Source organism: Salmo salar, chromosome 20 (assembly GCF_965601325.2).
Source record: "Salmo salar chromosome 20, fSalSal1, whole genome shotgun sequence".
Classification (NCBI taxonomy): domain Eukaryota; kingdom Metazoa; phylum Chordata; class Actinopteri; order Salmoniformes; family Salmonidae; genus Salmo; species Salmo salar.
Genome location: NC_138310.1, coordinates 24846843 through 24865821, shown reverse-complemented (window position 1 = coordinate 24865821; position 18979 = coordinate 24846843). Strand labels below are relative to the sequence as shown.

At 42.6% G+C, this 18979-nt stretch overlaps 1 protein-coding gene across 2 annotated transcripts in view; it reads left to right on the top strand.

Annotated features, from left to right (window-relative positions):
- The window catches only part of LOC106579838 (PDZ and LIM domain protein 2), a 57593-nt gene that overhangs the window by 15857 nt on the left and 22757 nt on the right, over positions 1-18979 (top strand). For both annotated transcript variants that reach the window (XM_014160099.3, XM_014160100.3), the window contains exons 3-6: positions 5994-6145; positions 14809-14878; positions 17481-17632; positions 18745-18814. In XM_014160099.3, the coding sequence (XP_014015574.1) occupies positions 5994-6145; positions 14809-14878; positions 17481-17632; positions 18745-18814 (444 nt within the window). The remainder of the gene's footprint in view (positions 1-5993; positions 6146-14808; positions 14879-17480; positions 17633-18744; positions 18815-18979) is intronic.

Genomic DNA, 18979 nt, shown 5'->3' with positions numbered 1-18979 from the left:
GCAGACTGCTCCCTGCCTGCCACAGCCACTCTGAAACCCAGGGCAGACTGCTCCCTGCCTGCCACAGCCACTCTGAAACCCAGGGCAGACTGCTCCCTGCCTGCCACAGCCACTGCACATCCTGGTTCCTCACTACCACGGAATTCTCTATCATTCCTCAAACCTTTTAATGCAAGTAGATCGTAGTGTTTTTGGGGTACTGTTGTTGACTTCAAAGGCATAATTTCTTGTCAGCCCATTTAATAGCTACTTTCTTGTGTTGATGGGCATTCCTTCTAATTTCCTCCCTCTAGTCTACCATGTAGTCAACAACACCAGCATGCAGGAAACACAGGGAATTGTCTCAACTATCAAACAGTCACTTAAAAGAAACGGGGATCCATGCTGAGAGGGAGACCTCATCAGTGAAAGTGGATGTCAAACCTATTGGAGAAGCAGGATTCCCCCCCCCCCCCGGTTAAGCAGCTATGGCTTTGGTCTGTCTGAAGTGGTTGCATCTTGGCACTGAAACCTCATGGATGGCCCCTCCTTTTCCCATCCTGTTGGCCTGAATAGAGAGCTTGCCCCTTTTTCTGCCGGGCATAGCCCCTGAGAAAAGTTGCATCCTTAGTTTATGTGAATTGAAGCGTGCCATGATCAGAAAAGGCAGGCACCATTGTGGGTCGCCACAGCAACGCGAAATTGCCACTCGAGTGGACCCACAGACATGGCACCTCTGCCCTCTTGCTTTGCAAAATGGACAAACACCCTGTTGCCTGTCATTTTCTCTGCACCCTTCCATGTTTCTGCTGGAGATTTATGAAGGTGGCCTCTTCACTGATTGGGTCTTTGTTTTTTGTTGTTGTCTTTTCTCCCTATTTCTGTCTTTAATTGTGCGCCAGCCTTCTCGATCGCAAAAGTTGGGCTGCTCTCCGTTGTTCACAAGTGCTCAATACTCCCGAGTTAATCTCCTCATGTGGGTTTTGTATGGTTGTGTGTTTTTGTTCCGTGTAAATCCATTTGAATTCAATCACTTTTTGATAGCACCCCTTTTGATTTTAACAAATATTCCCATTCATATATTTGCCTGTTGTAGAAGTGCTCAGAAAGTGACTTTTTGGACCTGCATGCCAAAACATTCAAGAGAAAGTTGACTTTTTTTTTTCTTTTTTTTCCATTATTTATATATATATATATATTACAAACAGGGTTGTTAAACTGTTTAATTTCTATAATATTTTGTAAATGCGTAAACAATTTTTTCTCATATGTTGTAGCTTAGACCCTATTTTACATCCTCTGATGTTTTTGTGTTGTGCCCGCCATCAGTTGAGACACAACATGCTCTTGAATACAGGGTGGGTGTCATGTTTTGGCTGATGAATACAATTTAAATTTAAACTTTAAAATGGTACTACAAAGAAGATGGGAGGTCCACACATCAGAGAATGATGACTTGAATGGGTATGTCTACATATTGAAAGTAATTAGTAGTAATTAGAATTGAACATTTCAATGGTGTACCAGCAAAATGTGTATGTCTTATGTTATTTTTAGTGTTACATTTTGTTATTTGTTACTGCATTGTTGGGTTTAGAACTTGAACGGTATTTCACTACTTGAGCAGCATGACATTAAAACTTGTCTGAAGGGATAGGTCCCTTCTATGAATAATATTTCTATTTTTTAAATGACACCCACCCTGTATTCAAGAACATGTTGTATCTCAACCAATGGTGGGCTCAACACAAAAATCTCACATGAGGCTCTAAGCTACAACAAATGGGCCTTTTCTTTTTTCTTTTCTAAGCTAGTGAACAACTGTTTGGAGCTGTTACAAAGTCATTCATAATATTTAGCCTTTTTTTTTTCTTCATGTGAATAGAAGATGTATAGGCTTTGATTCAACTCATTTCTCGTGCTTCGAGTCTTCACAGATTTGGCAAAATTCGTATGACAACACTACATTTTCTTTCCTTACATATTATACTGTTTTATCATACACTGCATTCGGAAAATATTCAGACCCCTTGACTTTTCCCAAATGTTTTACTTTATAGCCTATATTTTAATGGCATATCGAAAACAGGTTTTTAGAATTGTTTGCAAATGTATTAAAATAGAACAACGGAAGACCTTATTTATATAAGTATTCAGACCCTTTGCTATGAGACTCGAAATTGAGCTCCAGTGCATCCTGTTTCCATTGAGCATCCTTGAGATGTTTCAACAACTTGACTGGAGTCCACCTGTGGTAAATTCAATTGATTGGACATGATTTGGAAAGTCACACACCTGTCTATATAAGGTCCCACAGTTGACAGTGCATGTCAGAAAAAACCAAGCTATGAGGTCAAAGGAATTGCCCATAGTGCTCCCAGACAGAATTGTGTCGAGGCGCAGATCTGGAGAAGGCTACTTAAACATTTCTGCAGCATTGAAGGTCCCCGAGAACAGAATGGCCTCTATCATTCCTAAATGGAAGAAGTTTGGAACAACCGAGGCTCTTCGCTCAGTTTGGCCGGGCGGCCAATTCTATAATCAGGGGAGAAGGGCCTGAGCCCAGACTTGAATCCGATCGAACATCTCTGGAGAGACCTGAAAATAGCTGTGCAGCAACGCTCCCCATCCAACCTGACAGAGCTTGAGGATCTGCAGAGAAGAATGGGAGAACTCCCCAGATACAGATGTGCCAAGCTTGTAGTTCATACCCAAGAAGACTCAGGTTGTAATCGCTGCCAAAGGTGCTTCAACAAAGTACTGCGTAAAGGGTATGAATACTTATGTAAATGTCATATTTCAGTTTTTTTTTTAATAAATTTGCAAACATTTAAAAAAAAACTGTATTTGCTTTGTCATTATGGGGTATTGTGTGGTGATTTGGGGGGGGGGGGGGGTTAAACCATTTTTACAATAAGGCTGTAACATAACAAATTGTGGAAACAATCAAGGGGTCTGAATTCTTTGACTGTACTGTATACTAAACATTTAAAAATTGAATTAAACATTGTCTTTGATCCTATGAAATGTCTGGATTTACAGTACCAGTCAAGTTGACACCTACTCATTTCAGGCTTTTTATTTATTTTTAATATTTTCTACATTGTAGAATAATAGTGAAGATTGTCAAAACTAGGAAAAAACACATGGAATCATGTAATAAGCAAAAAAAAATAGTGTTAAACAAATCAATATATTTGAGAATCTTCAAAGTAGCCACCCTTTGCCTTGATGGCAGCTTTGCACACTCGGTACCTAATGGCAGTCAGGCTACCTCTGGCGAGCACATGGAGGTCTGTGCGGCCCCCCAAAGAAATGCCACCCCACACCATGACTGACCCACCGCCAAACCGGTCATATTGGAGGGCGTTGCAGGCAGCAGAACGTTCTCCACGGCGTCTCCAGACTCTGTCACGTGCTCAGTGTGAACCTGCTTTCATCTGTGAAGAGCACAGGGCGCTAGTGGCGAATTTGCCAATCTTGGTGTTCTCTGGCAAATGCCAAACGTCCTACACGGTGTTGGTCTGTAAGCACAACCCCCCACCTGTGGACGTCGGGCCCTCATACCACCCTCATGGAGTCTGTTTCTGACCGTTTGAGCAGACACATGCACATTTGTGGCCTGCTGGAGGTCATTTTGCAGGGCTCTGGCAGTGCTTCTCCTGCTCCTCCTTGCACAAAGGCGGAGGTAGCGGTCCTGCTGCTGGGTTGTTGCCCTCCTACGGCCTCCTCCACATCTGATGTACTGGCCTGTCTCCTGGTAGCGCCTCCATGCTCTGGACACTACGCTGACAGACGCAGCAAACCTTCTTGCCACAGCTCGCATTGATGTGCCATCCTGGATGAGCTGCACTACCTGAGCCACTTGTGTGGGTTGTAGACTCCGTCTCATGCTACCACTAGAGTGAAGGCACCGCCAGCATTCAAAAGTGACCAAAACATCAGCCAGGAAGCATAAGAACTGAGAAGTGGTCTGTGGTCCCCACCTGCAGAACCACTCCTTTATTGGGGGTGTTTTGCTAATTGCCTATAATTTCCACCTGTTGTCTATTCCATTTGCACAACAGCATGTGAAATTTATTGTCAATCAGTGTTGCTTCCTAAGTGGACAGTTTGATTTCACAGAAGTGTGATTGACTTGGAGTTACATTGTGTTGTTTAAGTGTTCCCTTTATTTTTTTTGAGCAATGTGTATATGTCTAATTGCATGTAAAACCAACCTGATATTTTGATGTTCAAATGTGGGGTTAAATGTGGAATGCCTGGTCAAGTGCACAGCCAACACGTCCTGTCCTTTCAAAGTAGGTGGTCACCCTTCTAACGCCGTTCTATACATCTATCTATGACTGAATTAATGGCTGCCCAACCAGTGCCAGGATAAGGGCAGATTTCTCAATTTCTGCATACAATTGTGTGTATTGACTTATTAATGAACTGTTACTGTAAATGGTTAGCTGACTGATATATCCTAGCTAACCATGGGTAATCTTATTAAATGATGCGATACAGCCCAAACAACAGTGTGTATATATTGCTAGACTAGAGATATGCCCTAGCTTATAGTTTGTTAGTGAGTGGTTGCAGATCTAACTAGCTGGAATGAAGCAAGGGTGTGAATAGTAGCCATGTAAATGTATCCTTTCACTGTTTACAGTAGGTCCTCAGCTAGCCAGACCTGTCTGATCGGGTGCCACGGGTGTGTCCAGCATACACCTGTGCAAATCTGTGTGTATCAAAGGAATTAAACATCCAACCAATGCCTCAAGTGTAGTGCTGTAGGTCCACCACACACCTGGGGGTTGTGGGGTCCTGTCCAGACAACCCCTAGACACTTGTAGAAATATGAGAGAATTGGACAGATTTAAGCAATATGGCCAAAATTGCACCAACCTATCAGAGGATAAGGTGGACCTCTCACCATGTCACCACCTATCAATTCCTCTGGGCAGTAGCCTAGGGGTTGTTTCTGGACAGGCAGTGGATATTATGTTAGCTCAATAATTCATTCAGTCTGGCACTGTCCCCAAAAAATAATAGCTGTCAAATACTTGCTTCCTCTGTCCTTAATTGCATTTCCTTGATTCATTGCATCCTCTCTCCTCATCCTTCTCAAAACCCATTTGGATAAGGTCAGAGGTCCCTCCCTTCTTGCCTTCTTATCCAATGGGTTTTGAGAAGTGAGGAATGAAGGAAATGATATTGAGATTCTCCCCTTGTTTCCTCCATTCCTGAACTCTCTCAAAGCACATTTGGGGGAGAGGAGTGACGGTTCCTCTCCTCGGGCTCCAATGCACTTTTAAGGAGAGGCAAGGAGGACAGAGAAAGCAAGAATGTGATGTCTAGTTTACACGCAAACGCACACTGCTTGAAGAGTTTACTGATTTTATGTTTTGGCATTCAGGTCCAAAAAGTCACTTTCTGGCCACTTCATGAGCAGACATGTATGGGGAAAATGTTGTTTAAATCAAGAGATGCTGTCAAAGGTGTTAAATTCGAATGGATGTACCCTTCTATTAGGCTGGAATTCCCCCTAATGCAGGCAGTAGACCCCATTGGCCTTGACATTGGGGGGGGGGGGAGCTTGCATCAAAGGTTATGCCAGAGTAGTCAGCCCCAGTACTGTCCCACTGATTACTTTTCCCTCCGGGTGTCATGAATCCTCACTGTTGAGGTGTTCCAGGTGCATGACGAGCCGTGGTGTCTATTACATTTTGGTTGCAATAAACGTTAGAATCACTTGCTAGAGCCCTGCAAGACCTGATTGACACCTGGAAGGCAAACTGAGGAAAATAGCCCATCTCTCCACAACAGCCACATAACCTGGCTGGGCCTCATGTTATTACAATCGTGACCGTTCACATCTGTCAGCCCTTGACAAATAGTCCAACACTCATAAGATGTGCAGCCTTTCCTTCAGGCATGCTGGTTATTTACGTTGCTGATAGCACCATGTCTGCACCAAGTCCACAGGCAGTAGAGTGAGTCTGACTGCAGCTCTTACCTCTGGCCCACAGGTCAATGGGGGCAGCAAAGCCGAGCTGGCTGCCCTGCAGCCTGGTGATGTCATCCTGGAGATCAATGGAGAGAACACAGTGGACATGCTCAATGTGGAGGCCCAGAACAAGATCAAAAACTCCAAGACTCAACTGCAGCTGCTGGTGGAGAGGTAGGGTTTACTACAGTGCACAGCCCAGGAGCACAGATTTATCCTCATGTACTGTACCTAAGAGTGTCAAGATGTTTTCAAATCTTGGTGTAGATTTATATTTTTGTCATTTAGTAGACTCTTATCCAGAGCCTTGCTCAAGGGAATATTGACAGTTTGTCACCAAGTTTGCTTGGGGATTCGAACCAGTGACCTTTTTGCTGCTGGCCCAACGCTCTTAACTGCTAGGCTAGCTGCCTAGATTATTTTTATTCTGTAGGAAGTCCTTACATTAACAGCTTGGCCATGGAAACACTCATCCAAACATCAGACGGGGTCACCACAACGTGGCATAGAGACCACATCTGTGCCTTCTGGTCAGCTTAGATCTGCTGATTGCTTGTATATGTGCCAGTTCCACAGTCGCCACATCCTCGTTTCCACTTGTCTGCTGTTTTTGTTTTTTAATGTCTTAAGATGTCCCAGCTCTCTCTCCCTACAAAGGACCAGTGGTTTCATTCTGGGGGAATACCAGAATGGGTCAGAATTATGTTGCCAAAATTTACTGTCGGTTACATTTTCCATGTTAATAAACTTTGTTTGGAAGTTAGCTGAGACCTTGTTAGGGTGGCAGAGAATTGGCTCCACATTGGACCTTTTCCTGTGAAGTGAGACCATTCTTGGCTGGTGTTTTGATTATTATTATGGCTCAGTATGTTTTTCCTGTGTCTCTCTCCCACCAACTTCTACCTACACTACTGTTCAAACGTTTGGGGTCACTTAGAAATGTCCTTGTTTTTTAAAGAAAGGTACTTTCTTTTTTTGTCCATTTAAAAAAAAAAAAATCTAATTGATCAGAAATACAGTGTAGACATTAAGGTTGTAAATGACTATTGTAGCTGGAAACAGCTGATTTTAAAAATATATATTTTATGGAATATCTACATAGGCATACAGAGGCCCATTGTCAGCAACCATCACTCCTGTGTTCCAATTGTACGTTGTGTTAGCTTATCCAAGTTTATCATTTGAAAAGGCTAATTGATCATTAGAAAACCCTTTTTGCCTCAAGTCCTCAACTGGCAGCTTCATTAAATAGTACCTGCAAAACACCAGTCTCAACGTCAACAGTGAAGAGGCGACTCCAGGATGCTGGGCTTCTAGGCAGAGTTGCAAAGAAAAAGCCATTTCTCAGACTGGCCAATAAAAAGAAAAGATTAAGATGGGCAAAAGAACACTGACACTGGACAGAGGAACTCTGCCTAGAAGGCCAGCATCCCGGAGTCGCCTGTTGACGTTGAGACTGGTGTTTTGCGGGTACTATTTAATGAAGCTGCCAGTTGAGGACTTGTGAGGCGTCTGTTTCTCAAACTAGACACTACAATGTACTTGTCCTCTTGCTCAGTTGTGCACCGGGGCCTCCCACTCATCTTTCTATTCTGGTTAGAGAGAGTTTGCGCTGTTCTGTGAAGGGAGTAGTACAGTGTTGTACGAGATCTTCAGTTTCTTGGCAATTTCTCGCCAGGAATAACCTTTCATTTCTCAGAATAAGAATAGACTGACGAGTTTCAGAAGAAAGTCTTTGTTTTTGGCCATTTTGAGCCTGTAATCGAACCCACATGCTGATGCTCCAGATACTCAACTAGTCTAAAGGACAGTTTTATTGCTTCTTTAATCAGAACAACAGTTTTCAGCTGTCCTAACATAATTGCAAAAGGGTTTTCTAATGATTAATTAGCCTTTTAAATGATCAACTTGGATTAGCTAACACAACGTGCCATTGGAACACAGGAGTGATGGTTGCTGATAATGGGCCAATGTAGATATTACATAAATCAGCTGTTTCCAGCTACAATAGTCATTTACAACATTAACAATGTCTACACTGTATTTCTGATCAATTTGATATTTCAATGGACAAAAAATGTACCTTTTGTTTAAAAAGAAAAACAAGGACATTTCTAAGTGATTTATATATCTATATATATATCACACACCCCGTGAGATACAGACGTGCACACACTTCCTCTTTGCGTGTCCCGTGCCCATGTGAGTGGATTTTTCCCTGCTGACCCCATGCCTCCTTCCGAGCCAGAAACAACACACCGTGACTCGCTAGCTGCCCAGGACAATGCCACTCTGTAGCTCCGCCAGCCACTCTGCCACATCTGCTCCAAGTTCTACTGGCAGAGGCAGACAGGATGGGCAATGTGGTGAAGGGTGGTCTGCACTATCAAGGCCCTACCGGCTTTAGATGGTAGGCAGTACCATGTCTCTCTTACCCATCCTAGTCCAGCACCTCTCTAGCAACCTCCAATCAACTACAGTATGTGGCCCCATGTAGGGTCCACCTGCAGCATTATGCAATGTGTTGTTCTTAAAGGGAAGTTTACTCCCAGAAGGCATCATTCAAAGCACACACACACACTGCAGTGTAATGCCTGATAATCTGAAGTATAAACAGAGAGGACCCTGGTAAATGGGTTTACAGCCCTGCTGATCACAGCAGCTGGGTTTGCCCATGGGCAGAGGTTGGCATCAGCCCAGCCTTAGAATAGGAGTGTTGGTTAAGGGCGTGCCTGTCTTAAACTGAGGAACTGCTCCATTGCAGATGCACTTGCCAGTGCTCAACCCATCAAACAACCCGTTGTGCAATAACCAGACTTGTGGACTCTTTGCTGTACTTCTTGATTCCAGTTTGAAATCTGCAGCTCAGTGAAGATTTTACTGTGACGCTCAATAGAAAAACACCAGCAGTATCTTGTCATTAATGCTCGGTCATTTTGCCTCCATTGCCCTCAACTGTCTCTTAATGAATCAATTGTTCACTGACCCTGTGTGCATGTCATGTCCCTCTGATCCTATTGGTCCTTGTAATGTGATGTTACTGAGCAACTGCAGATGGGCATTGGAAATTGTCTAACGGCTGTTCAATAGGCTACTACAAAGGCAGCCCTACAGTCATTTTTCTTTAAAAAAAAAATTGCGTCAAAGTCTCACGTCTGACTAGTTTACAAGTGAAGTCATTTTTTTATTTAATCACGTAGGCCAGTTGAGAACAAGTTCATTTACAACTGCGACCTGGCCAAGATTAAGCAAAGAAGTGTGACAAAAACAGAGTTACACATGGGATAAAGAAACATACAGTCAATAACAATAGAAAAATCTGTATACAGTGTGTGCAAAGGAGGTAAGGCAATAAATAGGCTAAAAGTGGTGACGTAATTACAATTTAGCAATTTACACTGGAGTGATATATGTGCAGATGAGGATGTGCAAGTAGAAATACTGGTGTGCAAAAGAGCAGAAAAACAAATATGGGGATGAGGTACAGTTGAAGTCAGAATTTTACATACACCTTAGCCAAATGCATTTATTCCTGACATTTAATCCGAGTAAAAATTCCCTGTCTTAGGTCAGTTAGGATCACCACTTTATTTTAAGAATGTGAAATGTCAGAATAATAGTAGAGAAAATGATTTTCAGCTTTTATTTCTTAAATCACATTCCCAGTGGGTCAGAAGTTAAATATACACTCAATTAGTATTTGGTAGCATTGCCTTTAAATTGTTTAACTTGGGTCAAGCCTTCCACAAGCTTCCCACAATAAATTGGGTGAATTTTGGCCCATTCCTCCTGACAGAGCTGGTGTAACGGAGTCAGGTTTTTAGGCCTCCTTGCTCGCACACTTTTTCAGTTCTGCCCACACATTTTCTATAGGATTTGAGGTCAGGGCTTTGTGATGGCCACTCCAATACCTTGACTTTGTCCTTAAGCCATTTTGCAACAACTTTGGAAGTATGCTTGTGGTCATTGTCCATTTGGAAGACCCATTTGCGACCAAGCTTTAACTTCCTGACTGATGTCTTGAGATGTTGCTTAAATATATCCACATCATTTTCCATCCTCATGATGCCATCTATTTTGTGAAGTGCACCAGTCCCTCCTGCAGCAAAGCACCCTCACAACATGATGCTGCCACCCCTGTGCTTCACGGTTGGGATGGTGTACTTCGGCTTGTAAGCCTCCCCCTTTTTCCTCCAAACATAATGATGGTCATTATGGCCAAACAGTTCTATTTTTGTTTTATCAGAACAGAGGACATTTCTCAAAAAAGTACTATCTTTGTCCCCATGTGCAGTTGCAAACCGTAGTCTGGCTTTTTTTATGGCGGTTTTGGAGCAGTGGCTTCTTCCTTGCTTAGCAGCCTTTCAGGTTATGTTGATATAGGACTCGTTTTACTATGGATATAGATACTTTTGTACCCGTTTCCTCCATCTTCAAGGTCCTTTGCTGTTGTTCTGGGACTGATTTGCACTTCGCACCAAGGTACGTTCATCTCTAGGAGACAGAACACGTCTCCTTCCTGAGCGGTATGACGGTTACTTGGTCCCATGGTGTTTACACTTGCGTACTATTGGAAATTGCTCCCAAGGTTGAACCATACTTGTGGAGGTCTACAATTGTTTTTCTGAGGTCTTAGCTGATTTTCTTTTGATTTTCCAATGATGTCAAGCAATGAGGCACTGAGTTTTGAAGGTAGGCCTTGAAATATATCCATAGGTACACCTCCAGTTGACTCAAATGTCAATTAGCTTTTCAGATGCTTCTAAAGCCATGACATAATTTTCTGGAATGTTCCAAGCTGTTTAAAGGCACAGTCAACTTAGTGTATGTCAACTTCTGACCCACCGGAATTATGATAGTGAAATAATCTGTCTGTAAACAATTGTTGTCATGCACAAAGTAGATGTCCTAACCGGCTTGCCAAAACTATAGTTTGTTAACAAGAAATTTGTGGAGTGCTTGAAAAACGAGTTTTAATGACTCCAACCTAAGTGTATGTAAATAGCCCATCCAACCACCTACCTACAGTGGAAGTCAGATGAATACAGATGGGCTGTGTACAGCTGCAGTGATCGGTAAGCTGCTCTGACAGCTGATGCTTAAAGTTAGTGAGGGAGATATGTCTCCAACTTAAGTGATTGAAAAATATTTTATATATATATATATATATATATATATATATATATATATATATATATATATATATATATATATATATATATATATATATATATTATTATTTGTATTTTTTTTATTTTTTTTGCGCTACAATTTGTTCCAGTCATTGGCAGCAGAAAACTGGAAGGAAAGGCAGCCAAAGTATGTGTTGGCTTTGGGGATGACCAGTGAAATATACCTGCCGGAGAGTGTGCTATGGTGACCAGTTAGCTGAGATAAGACGGCGCTTTACCTAGCAAAGACTTATGGATGACCTGGAGCCAGTGGGTTTGGCGACGAATATGTAGCGAAGACCAGCCAACGAGAGCATACAGGTTGCAGTGGTTGGTAGTATATGGGGCTTTGGTGACAAAACGGATGGCACTGTGATGGACTACATCCAGTTTGCTGAGTTGTGTTGGAGGCTATTTTGTAAATGACATCGCCAAAGTCAGGGATCTGTAGGATAGTCAGTTTTTCGAGGTTATGCTTGGCAGCATGAGTGGAGGCTTTGTTGCGAAATAGTAAGCTGATTCTAGATTTCATTTTGGATTGGAAATGCTTATTGTGAGTCTGGAAGGAGAGTTTACAGTCTAGCCAGACACCTTGGTATTTGTAGTTGTCCACATTCTAAGTCCGAACCGTCCAGAGTAGTGGCATGCCATGGTCTATGTGAACAGTGTTCAAATGGAAGTCAAGATGTCTATAAGACAAGACATTGGTATGTAATGTATATTAGTTCACTGGATTGTCGCCGTTCTTTCCGTTTTCATTATTGTTGAGAAGGCAGGCACAATAGATTGCATAGATTCCTATCTAACTGAAGAATGCATGGCAGGCAAACTCCCAAGTCCCCTACATGACAAAGATTAACATACTGTTCCATTTCAGTCCCTGTTCCGTGCTGGGATCAGATCTCTAGAGGTGAGACGATCATCTTCACCTCAGACAGCCACTGCTCTCAGCCCATGCTCATCCACCCATCTACTGCTGTACATGAGGGCAAAGGTCACATTACATAAGGCCCGGCAGTTAACCTTGGATGCCTCTCATTGTCTGAAGGACATCAGTTAACTTTATCCTCATCTCTCTCAACCGCAGGAGCTTTCTTCTGTGAACTTTTGGCATTCCAGTGAACACAGGCATTTCCTTACAGGGAACTTATTTTGAACTCCAATTAACCATCCATTATGTCCCATTTATCCTGTAAGTGTAATATCTTCTGACTGCTGTAGCATGAGGAGCCTGTTTTCCTATTTCAGCTGTTCCTCTGGTTGGATGTGTTCCTGCACATGTGGAGTATTCAGATACAGCCCAGACCCTGTTCCTGCTGTTAGAGGTGTGTTTCTGGGCGATTTACCACAGGCATCCAGGGCCTTCCTGTGCGCCTCATTACCCTGGGCTGAGGCTCAGCTGAGAGGAGAGGCAGGCAGCCCTACAGTGGGGGGTCACTAGTTGTTTACATTGACTCGTACAGTCCCTACATATTTCCCTTCCAAACTCAATGATTGAACTGCGTATATGTTTTCTTAAAGCGAGCACAGTGAAAGAGCTGGAAAGATGAGACTCCGCTAGGAGCGTCATGTTAAAGAGCATCAGAATCTTCAAAACAATTCTCTGCTACCTGTCGACTGCAGGCATTTTTAATCAAAACGACATACCAGTGGTTGTACTGACAGCACTTTGGCATAGGGGAAACCAAAACAAGGTGTCTGATTCGAAGATCCGCTTTTGATTTTTGCAGCTGCGCACTTGCACATTGGTGCATACTTGCTGTTAGTCTTCAGTTTCGCGCTCTGGTCTCTTGTGACATATACGCACTTCGGGGGCAGTAATCAGATTTTCATACCGACATACCATATCGGTGTATACGGTATTACTGGAAGTGCACACAAGGGGCGCTATTTCAAAAAACATATACAGTACCAGTCAAAAGTTTGGACACCTACTCATTCAAGGGTTTTTCTTCATTTTTATAATAATTGTGAAGACATCAAAACTATGAAATAACATATGGAATCATGTAGTAACCAAAAAAAGTGTTAAACAAATATTTGAGATTCTTCAAAGTAGCCACCCTTTGCCTTGATGACAGCTTTGCACACTTGGCATTCTCTCAACCAGCTCCACCTGGAATGCTTTTCCAACAGTCTTGAAGGAGTTCCCACATGCTGAGCACTTGACTGCTTTTCCTTCACACTGCGGTCCAACTCATCCCAAACCGTCTCAATTGGGTTGAGGTCAGGTGATTGTGGAGGCCAGGTCATCTGATGCAGTACACCATCACTCTCCTTCTTGGTCAAATGGCCCTTACACAGCCTGGAGGTGTTTTGGGTCATTGTTCCGTTGAAAAACAAGTCCCACTAAGCGCAAACAGGATGGGATGATGTATCGCTGCAGAATGCTTTGGTAGCAGTGCTGCTTAAGTGTGCCTTGAATTCTAAATAAATCAATGTGTCACCAGCAAAGCACCATCACACCACCTCCATGCTTAACGGTGGGAACCACACATTCGGAGATCATCCGTTCACCTACTCTGCCTTCCCTGTAGCTCAGTTGGTAGAGCATGGTGTTTGCAACGCCAGGGTTGTGGGTTCGATTCCCACGGGGGGCCAGCGCAGGGGAAAAAAATTATGAAATGTATGCATTCACTACTGTAAGTCACTCTGGATAAGAGTGTCTGCTAAATGACTAAAATGTAAATGTCTCACAAAGACGCACGGTGGTTGGAACCAAAAATCTCAAATTTGGACTCATCAGACCAAAGGACAGATTTCCACCGGTCTAATGTCCATTGCTTGTGTTTCTTGGCCCAAGCAAGTCTCTTCTTATTAGTGTCCTTTTAGTGGTTTCTTTGCAGCAATTCAACAATGAAGGCCTGATTTCATGTGTTCTTCTCTGAACAGTTGATGTCTTTTTACTTGAACTCTGAAGCATTTATTTGGGCTGCAATCTGAGGCAGTTAACTCTAATCAACGTTCTCTCAACAATAGCCATTGAATTCTACTGTGCAAATATACTGTGCGTTATAGGGAAATGATGCCGCCCAGTGCCCTTAAAGCCAATCAGAAACAAGTATTCAACACCGCTGTCGGTATTTCTAAGTACTCCGGTATACGGTATAAATGGTATATTGCCTAACATGCACGCAAGTACACACACAAGTCCTCCGGCGCTCACAATATCTGAATTGAACCTTTTGTGTAATGTATCTAACCACATCAAATCAGACCATTCTACTTAACATGTTGATGAATAATATGAGACATTAGATGATATCAGAGCTTCCAGTCTATCATTGTAGGGAATACTTTGACATGGCTCAAGTCATCTAACAGACCTGATTTGAATCATTAGTGTGAGAATTACCGTAGTTGACCTTGGTCCATGACTTTGAAGTAAAACTCTTGTGGAGGTTTTGGCTTGTATCCTGTAATGCATTGACGTATGCAAGCTTCCTTACTCATTATCCTTTAACAACTATTTTTAAGCAATCATGGTTTTGGGTACTTGTTTAGGGCTTGACATGGGTGAATTATGTGGTACTGAAGACAGTGTTACTCTACTGGGCCAGTGTTGCACTCGCCTGGGATGTGGATACCATTCTTCTGATTTTATTACAGGTTAGGTTGGTGTGTGTGTGTGTGTGTGGTCCATTGATCTCTAGTGTCTTCCTACAGGCCTGAGCCCCCCAGCTCTGAACAGACCAATGGAAATACCACCCCAGAAAAGCTCACTGGACGCTTCCAGGTCAGTCAATCATGTCCTCTATCTCCTTATGCAGTGGCTTCCATCTTTGGTCTGCAAGTTCCCTTTAGGACAGCTATCACCCTAAACAGTCTCACTGTAAAGTATTTAAACACCATCTGTGAATCAGTACTTTTGATGGGCGTATGATGGATGTAAGGCCTATTAAAACTCCGTAGGCCTTCACTTCATGACCCATCGAGACATTCTTTCCTACAGTATTTATCCCACTATCTTCCAGTATCTGGTTGCATCAGCAGCATATCTCTACTAGATGAATCCTGTCCTAATGGTTTGTGTAATGGCTGATGCCTGAGAGCCATGTAGATGCTAGGCTTCATATTTACAGATCACTTATCAATGATTTATTGGAGGTCCAGATAAGCCGGAAGCAGACATCCTCGTGTGACTGTAGAGATACTCTGTGGCCCTGGGACAGAGAAACATGGGAGAGGAACCAGAGAACACTGTAAATAAGCGGAGGTTCCTGTTTTTAATATGGTAACAGAACTACTGCTGGGTCTCAGTGGTAACACTGGCAGAATAAGAGCCCATGCAGGGGACAAGGCTGAAGGCTAGGACCGAACACTCACTGTCATCATTTTCATGGTGATATTACATATCTGATTCCCACAAACTTGGTTTCACTTACCTCTGGATGTACAGCTCTAACATGACTGTACATTATACCTCAACGTGTACTGACTGTATTTCCGTCTTTTTGAAGACTTATGAAGCATATATCCCAAGCGCCTACTTGTCAACTGCGTCTGAGCACCATCTAAAAGTTCAAGGAGACAAATGTTTTAGTTACAGTTGAAGTCGGAAGTTTACATACACCTTAGCCAAATACATTACTCAGTTTTTCACAATTCCTGACGTTTAATCCTAGTAAAAATTACCTGTCTTAGGTCAGTCAGGATCACAACTTTATTTTAAGAATGTGAAATGTCTGAATAATAGTAGAGTATTATTTCAGCTTTTATTTCTTTCATCACATTCCCAGTGGGTCAGAAGTTTACATACACTCAATTAGTATTTGGTAGCAGTGCCTTTAAATTGTTTAACTTGGGTCAAACGTTATGGGTAGCCTTCCACAAGCTTCCCACAATAAGTTGGGTGAATTTTGGCCCATTCCTCCTGACAGAGCTGGTGTAACTGAGTCAGGTTTGTAGGCCTCCTTGCTCGCACAAGCTTTTTTGGTTCTGCCCACAAATTTCTATAGGATTGAGGTCAGAGCTTTGTGATGGCCACTCCAATACCTTGACTTTGTCGTCCTTAAGCCATTTTGCAACAACTTTGGAAGTATGCTTGGGTTCATTGGAAGACCATTTGCGACCAAGCTTTAACTTCCTGACTGATGTCTTGAGATGTTTCTTCAATATATCCACATAATTTTCCATCCTCATGATGCCATCTATTTTGTGAAGTGCACCAGTCCCTCCTGCAGCACAGCATCCCCTACAACATGATGCTGTCACCCCTGTGCTTCATGGTTGGGATGGTGTTCTTCGACTTGCAAGCCTCCCCCTTTTTCCTCCAAACATAACGATGGTCATTATGGCCAAACAGTTCTATTTTTTTGCTTGGTCAGACCATCGGACATTTCTCAAAAAAGTACGATCTTTGTCCCCATGTGCAGTTGCAAACCGTAGTCTGGCTTTTTTTATGGCGGTTTTGGAGCAGTGGCTTCTTCCTTGCTGAGCGGCCTTTCAGGTTATGTTGATATAGGACTCGTTTTATTGTGGATATCAAAAGAAATCAGGCAAGACCTCAGAAAAAATAATTGTAGACCTCCAAGTCTGGTTCATCCTTGGGACTACGGTTTGTACCGGTTTCCTCCAGCATCTTCACAAGGTCCTTTGCTGCTGTTCTGGGATTGATTTGCACTTTTCGCACCAAGGTACGTTCATCTCTAGGAGACAGAACAGGTTTCCTTCCTGAGCGGTATGACGGCTGCGTGGTCCCATGGTGTTTATATTTGCGTACTATTGTTTGTACAGATGAACGTGGTACCTTCAGGCATTGGGAAATTACTCCCAAGTATGAACCAGACTTGTGGAGGTCTACAATAATTTTTTTCTGAGGTCTTGGCTGATTTTATTTTGATTTCCCTATGATGTCAAGTAAAAAAGCACTGCGTTTGAAGGTAGGCCTTGAAATACATCCACATGTACACCTCCAATTGACTCAAACTATGTCAATTAGCCTATTGGAATTTTCCAAGCTGTTTAAAGGCACAGTCAACTTGGTGTATGTAAACTTCTCACCCACTGGAATTGTGATAGATTATTTCACTGTCTGTAAACAATTGTTGGAAAAATTAATTGTCATGCACAAAGTAGATGTCCTAACCGACTTGCCAAAACTATAGTTTGTTAACAAGAAATTTGTGGAGTGGTTGAAAAACGAGTTTTAATGACTCCAACCTAAGTGTATGTCAACTTCCGACTTCAACTGTACATTGTGAATCCATTTTTTTAAACATCCTTGCAATACAAGTTATTTTGGAATAGAGATAAGCAGTTTGTCACATTTTTGTGTGGATAAATGCCTTAAATGTTTTGATCATGCGGACTGTCTGTCATGCCCTGTTCTGTTGTAGGAAGCAGTGCTGGTGAGTCGAGATGAGAACCAGAACTACAGAGAGTACTCCATCTCCAGCCCAGCCTCCCTGTCACCTGGACCCTACTCCCCTGAGCCCCCTTCCAGCCCTGAGGGGAAGAGAGAGAGGCTCACACCCACCAGCACCAAGAGGTACACTACAGCGTCCACCATCACCTCAAACTGACATCCCTCTAAATGACCAGGACAATCATGCGTTGCTTGAGTATGAAAAGTGGATAGATACCAGAATGGATAGATAGTAATAGGTTACTACATTTATCCAGGTGTTTTAGTTAAAGGTCCACTGCAATCTTTTTACTTCAATATCAAATAATTTATGGGTAACAATTAACAATTTGTTTTCAATTAAAATGGCCAAAAAGATACGCATCGCTTCTTAGCGAAGAGTAATTTCTCAAGCACAAATTTTGCTAAGACTATCTGGGAGTGGTCTGAGTTGTGAGTGGAAAACTAGCTGTTATTGGCAGAGTGGTTTGGTACGCTCTTATTGGTCTAACTAATTTAATACCTGGTGATGTCACCGGGCAGGCCAAAACTCCATCCCACCAAAATAGGCTTACATTTCAGGCGGTCTTTTCAAACGGGTCTTGCACTTAAAGGGCATTATCATAATTTTAAACGGCATTATCATAATTTGATGTGGAAATGTATTTATAATATACAGGTAAATCACGTTTTTGACTGTGCTGGGCCTTTAAGTTGGGGATGGGCGTAGGGTAGACTACTAGAGCTTCCACTTACTGTAAGTGCGCCTTTGAGTCCTACACTGGACCAGAGTAAATTGGTACAATAGTAACTGGCAGAATATGGAGCCATGGGATTGTGTGGTAGTAACAAAGGATGTGCACAGCATATCACATTCCACCCTGTTCATTGACAGCATCAATGGGCCAGGCCGTGGAACATTCGCTGCTCTGTCTGTAAGCCTAGCTGCTATTCACCTGGAGCATTTTGTAGGTCACAGTTCAAACCTTATATTGCCCCGGGTGAATTGAATGCCTGTCTAGTGCTGCTAGACTATCCTTATTTATTCCTGTCCTAGTAATCTGCAGAGCTAGTAAAAATATGATCCCATGACCTTGAACAAACACATTTCATAAATTAATATGAACGGTAATGAGAAGTGTTGTTATGGCTTGTTTATGATATTTTGTCAAGTATTTCCATTGAGACCATTATGGTTATTTTCCATGAGATGGCACACACCATTATCAGTGTAATCTTTCTCTGCCGTTTCATAGCATCCAGCTGTGTTCGTGGTCTCCAGAAGAGAAGACGTCTAGTTACAAACTGTCCAGACCACTGTCACAGGTAGGTCTTCCTCATACTCCAATTGCACAGGCCCTTTACTTCCTATGTGATTTCAACATGCGTAACCAATCAGTATAAACATAGACCTCCAAAGAACTGCACAACTTGATGATGTAAGTTTCCAAGGCCATAATGCATTACATGTAATTGCTTTACAGCGAGAAA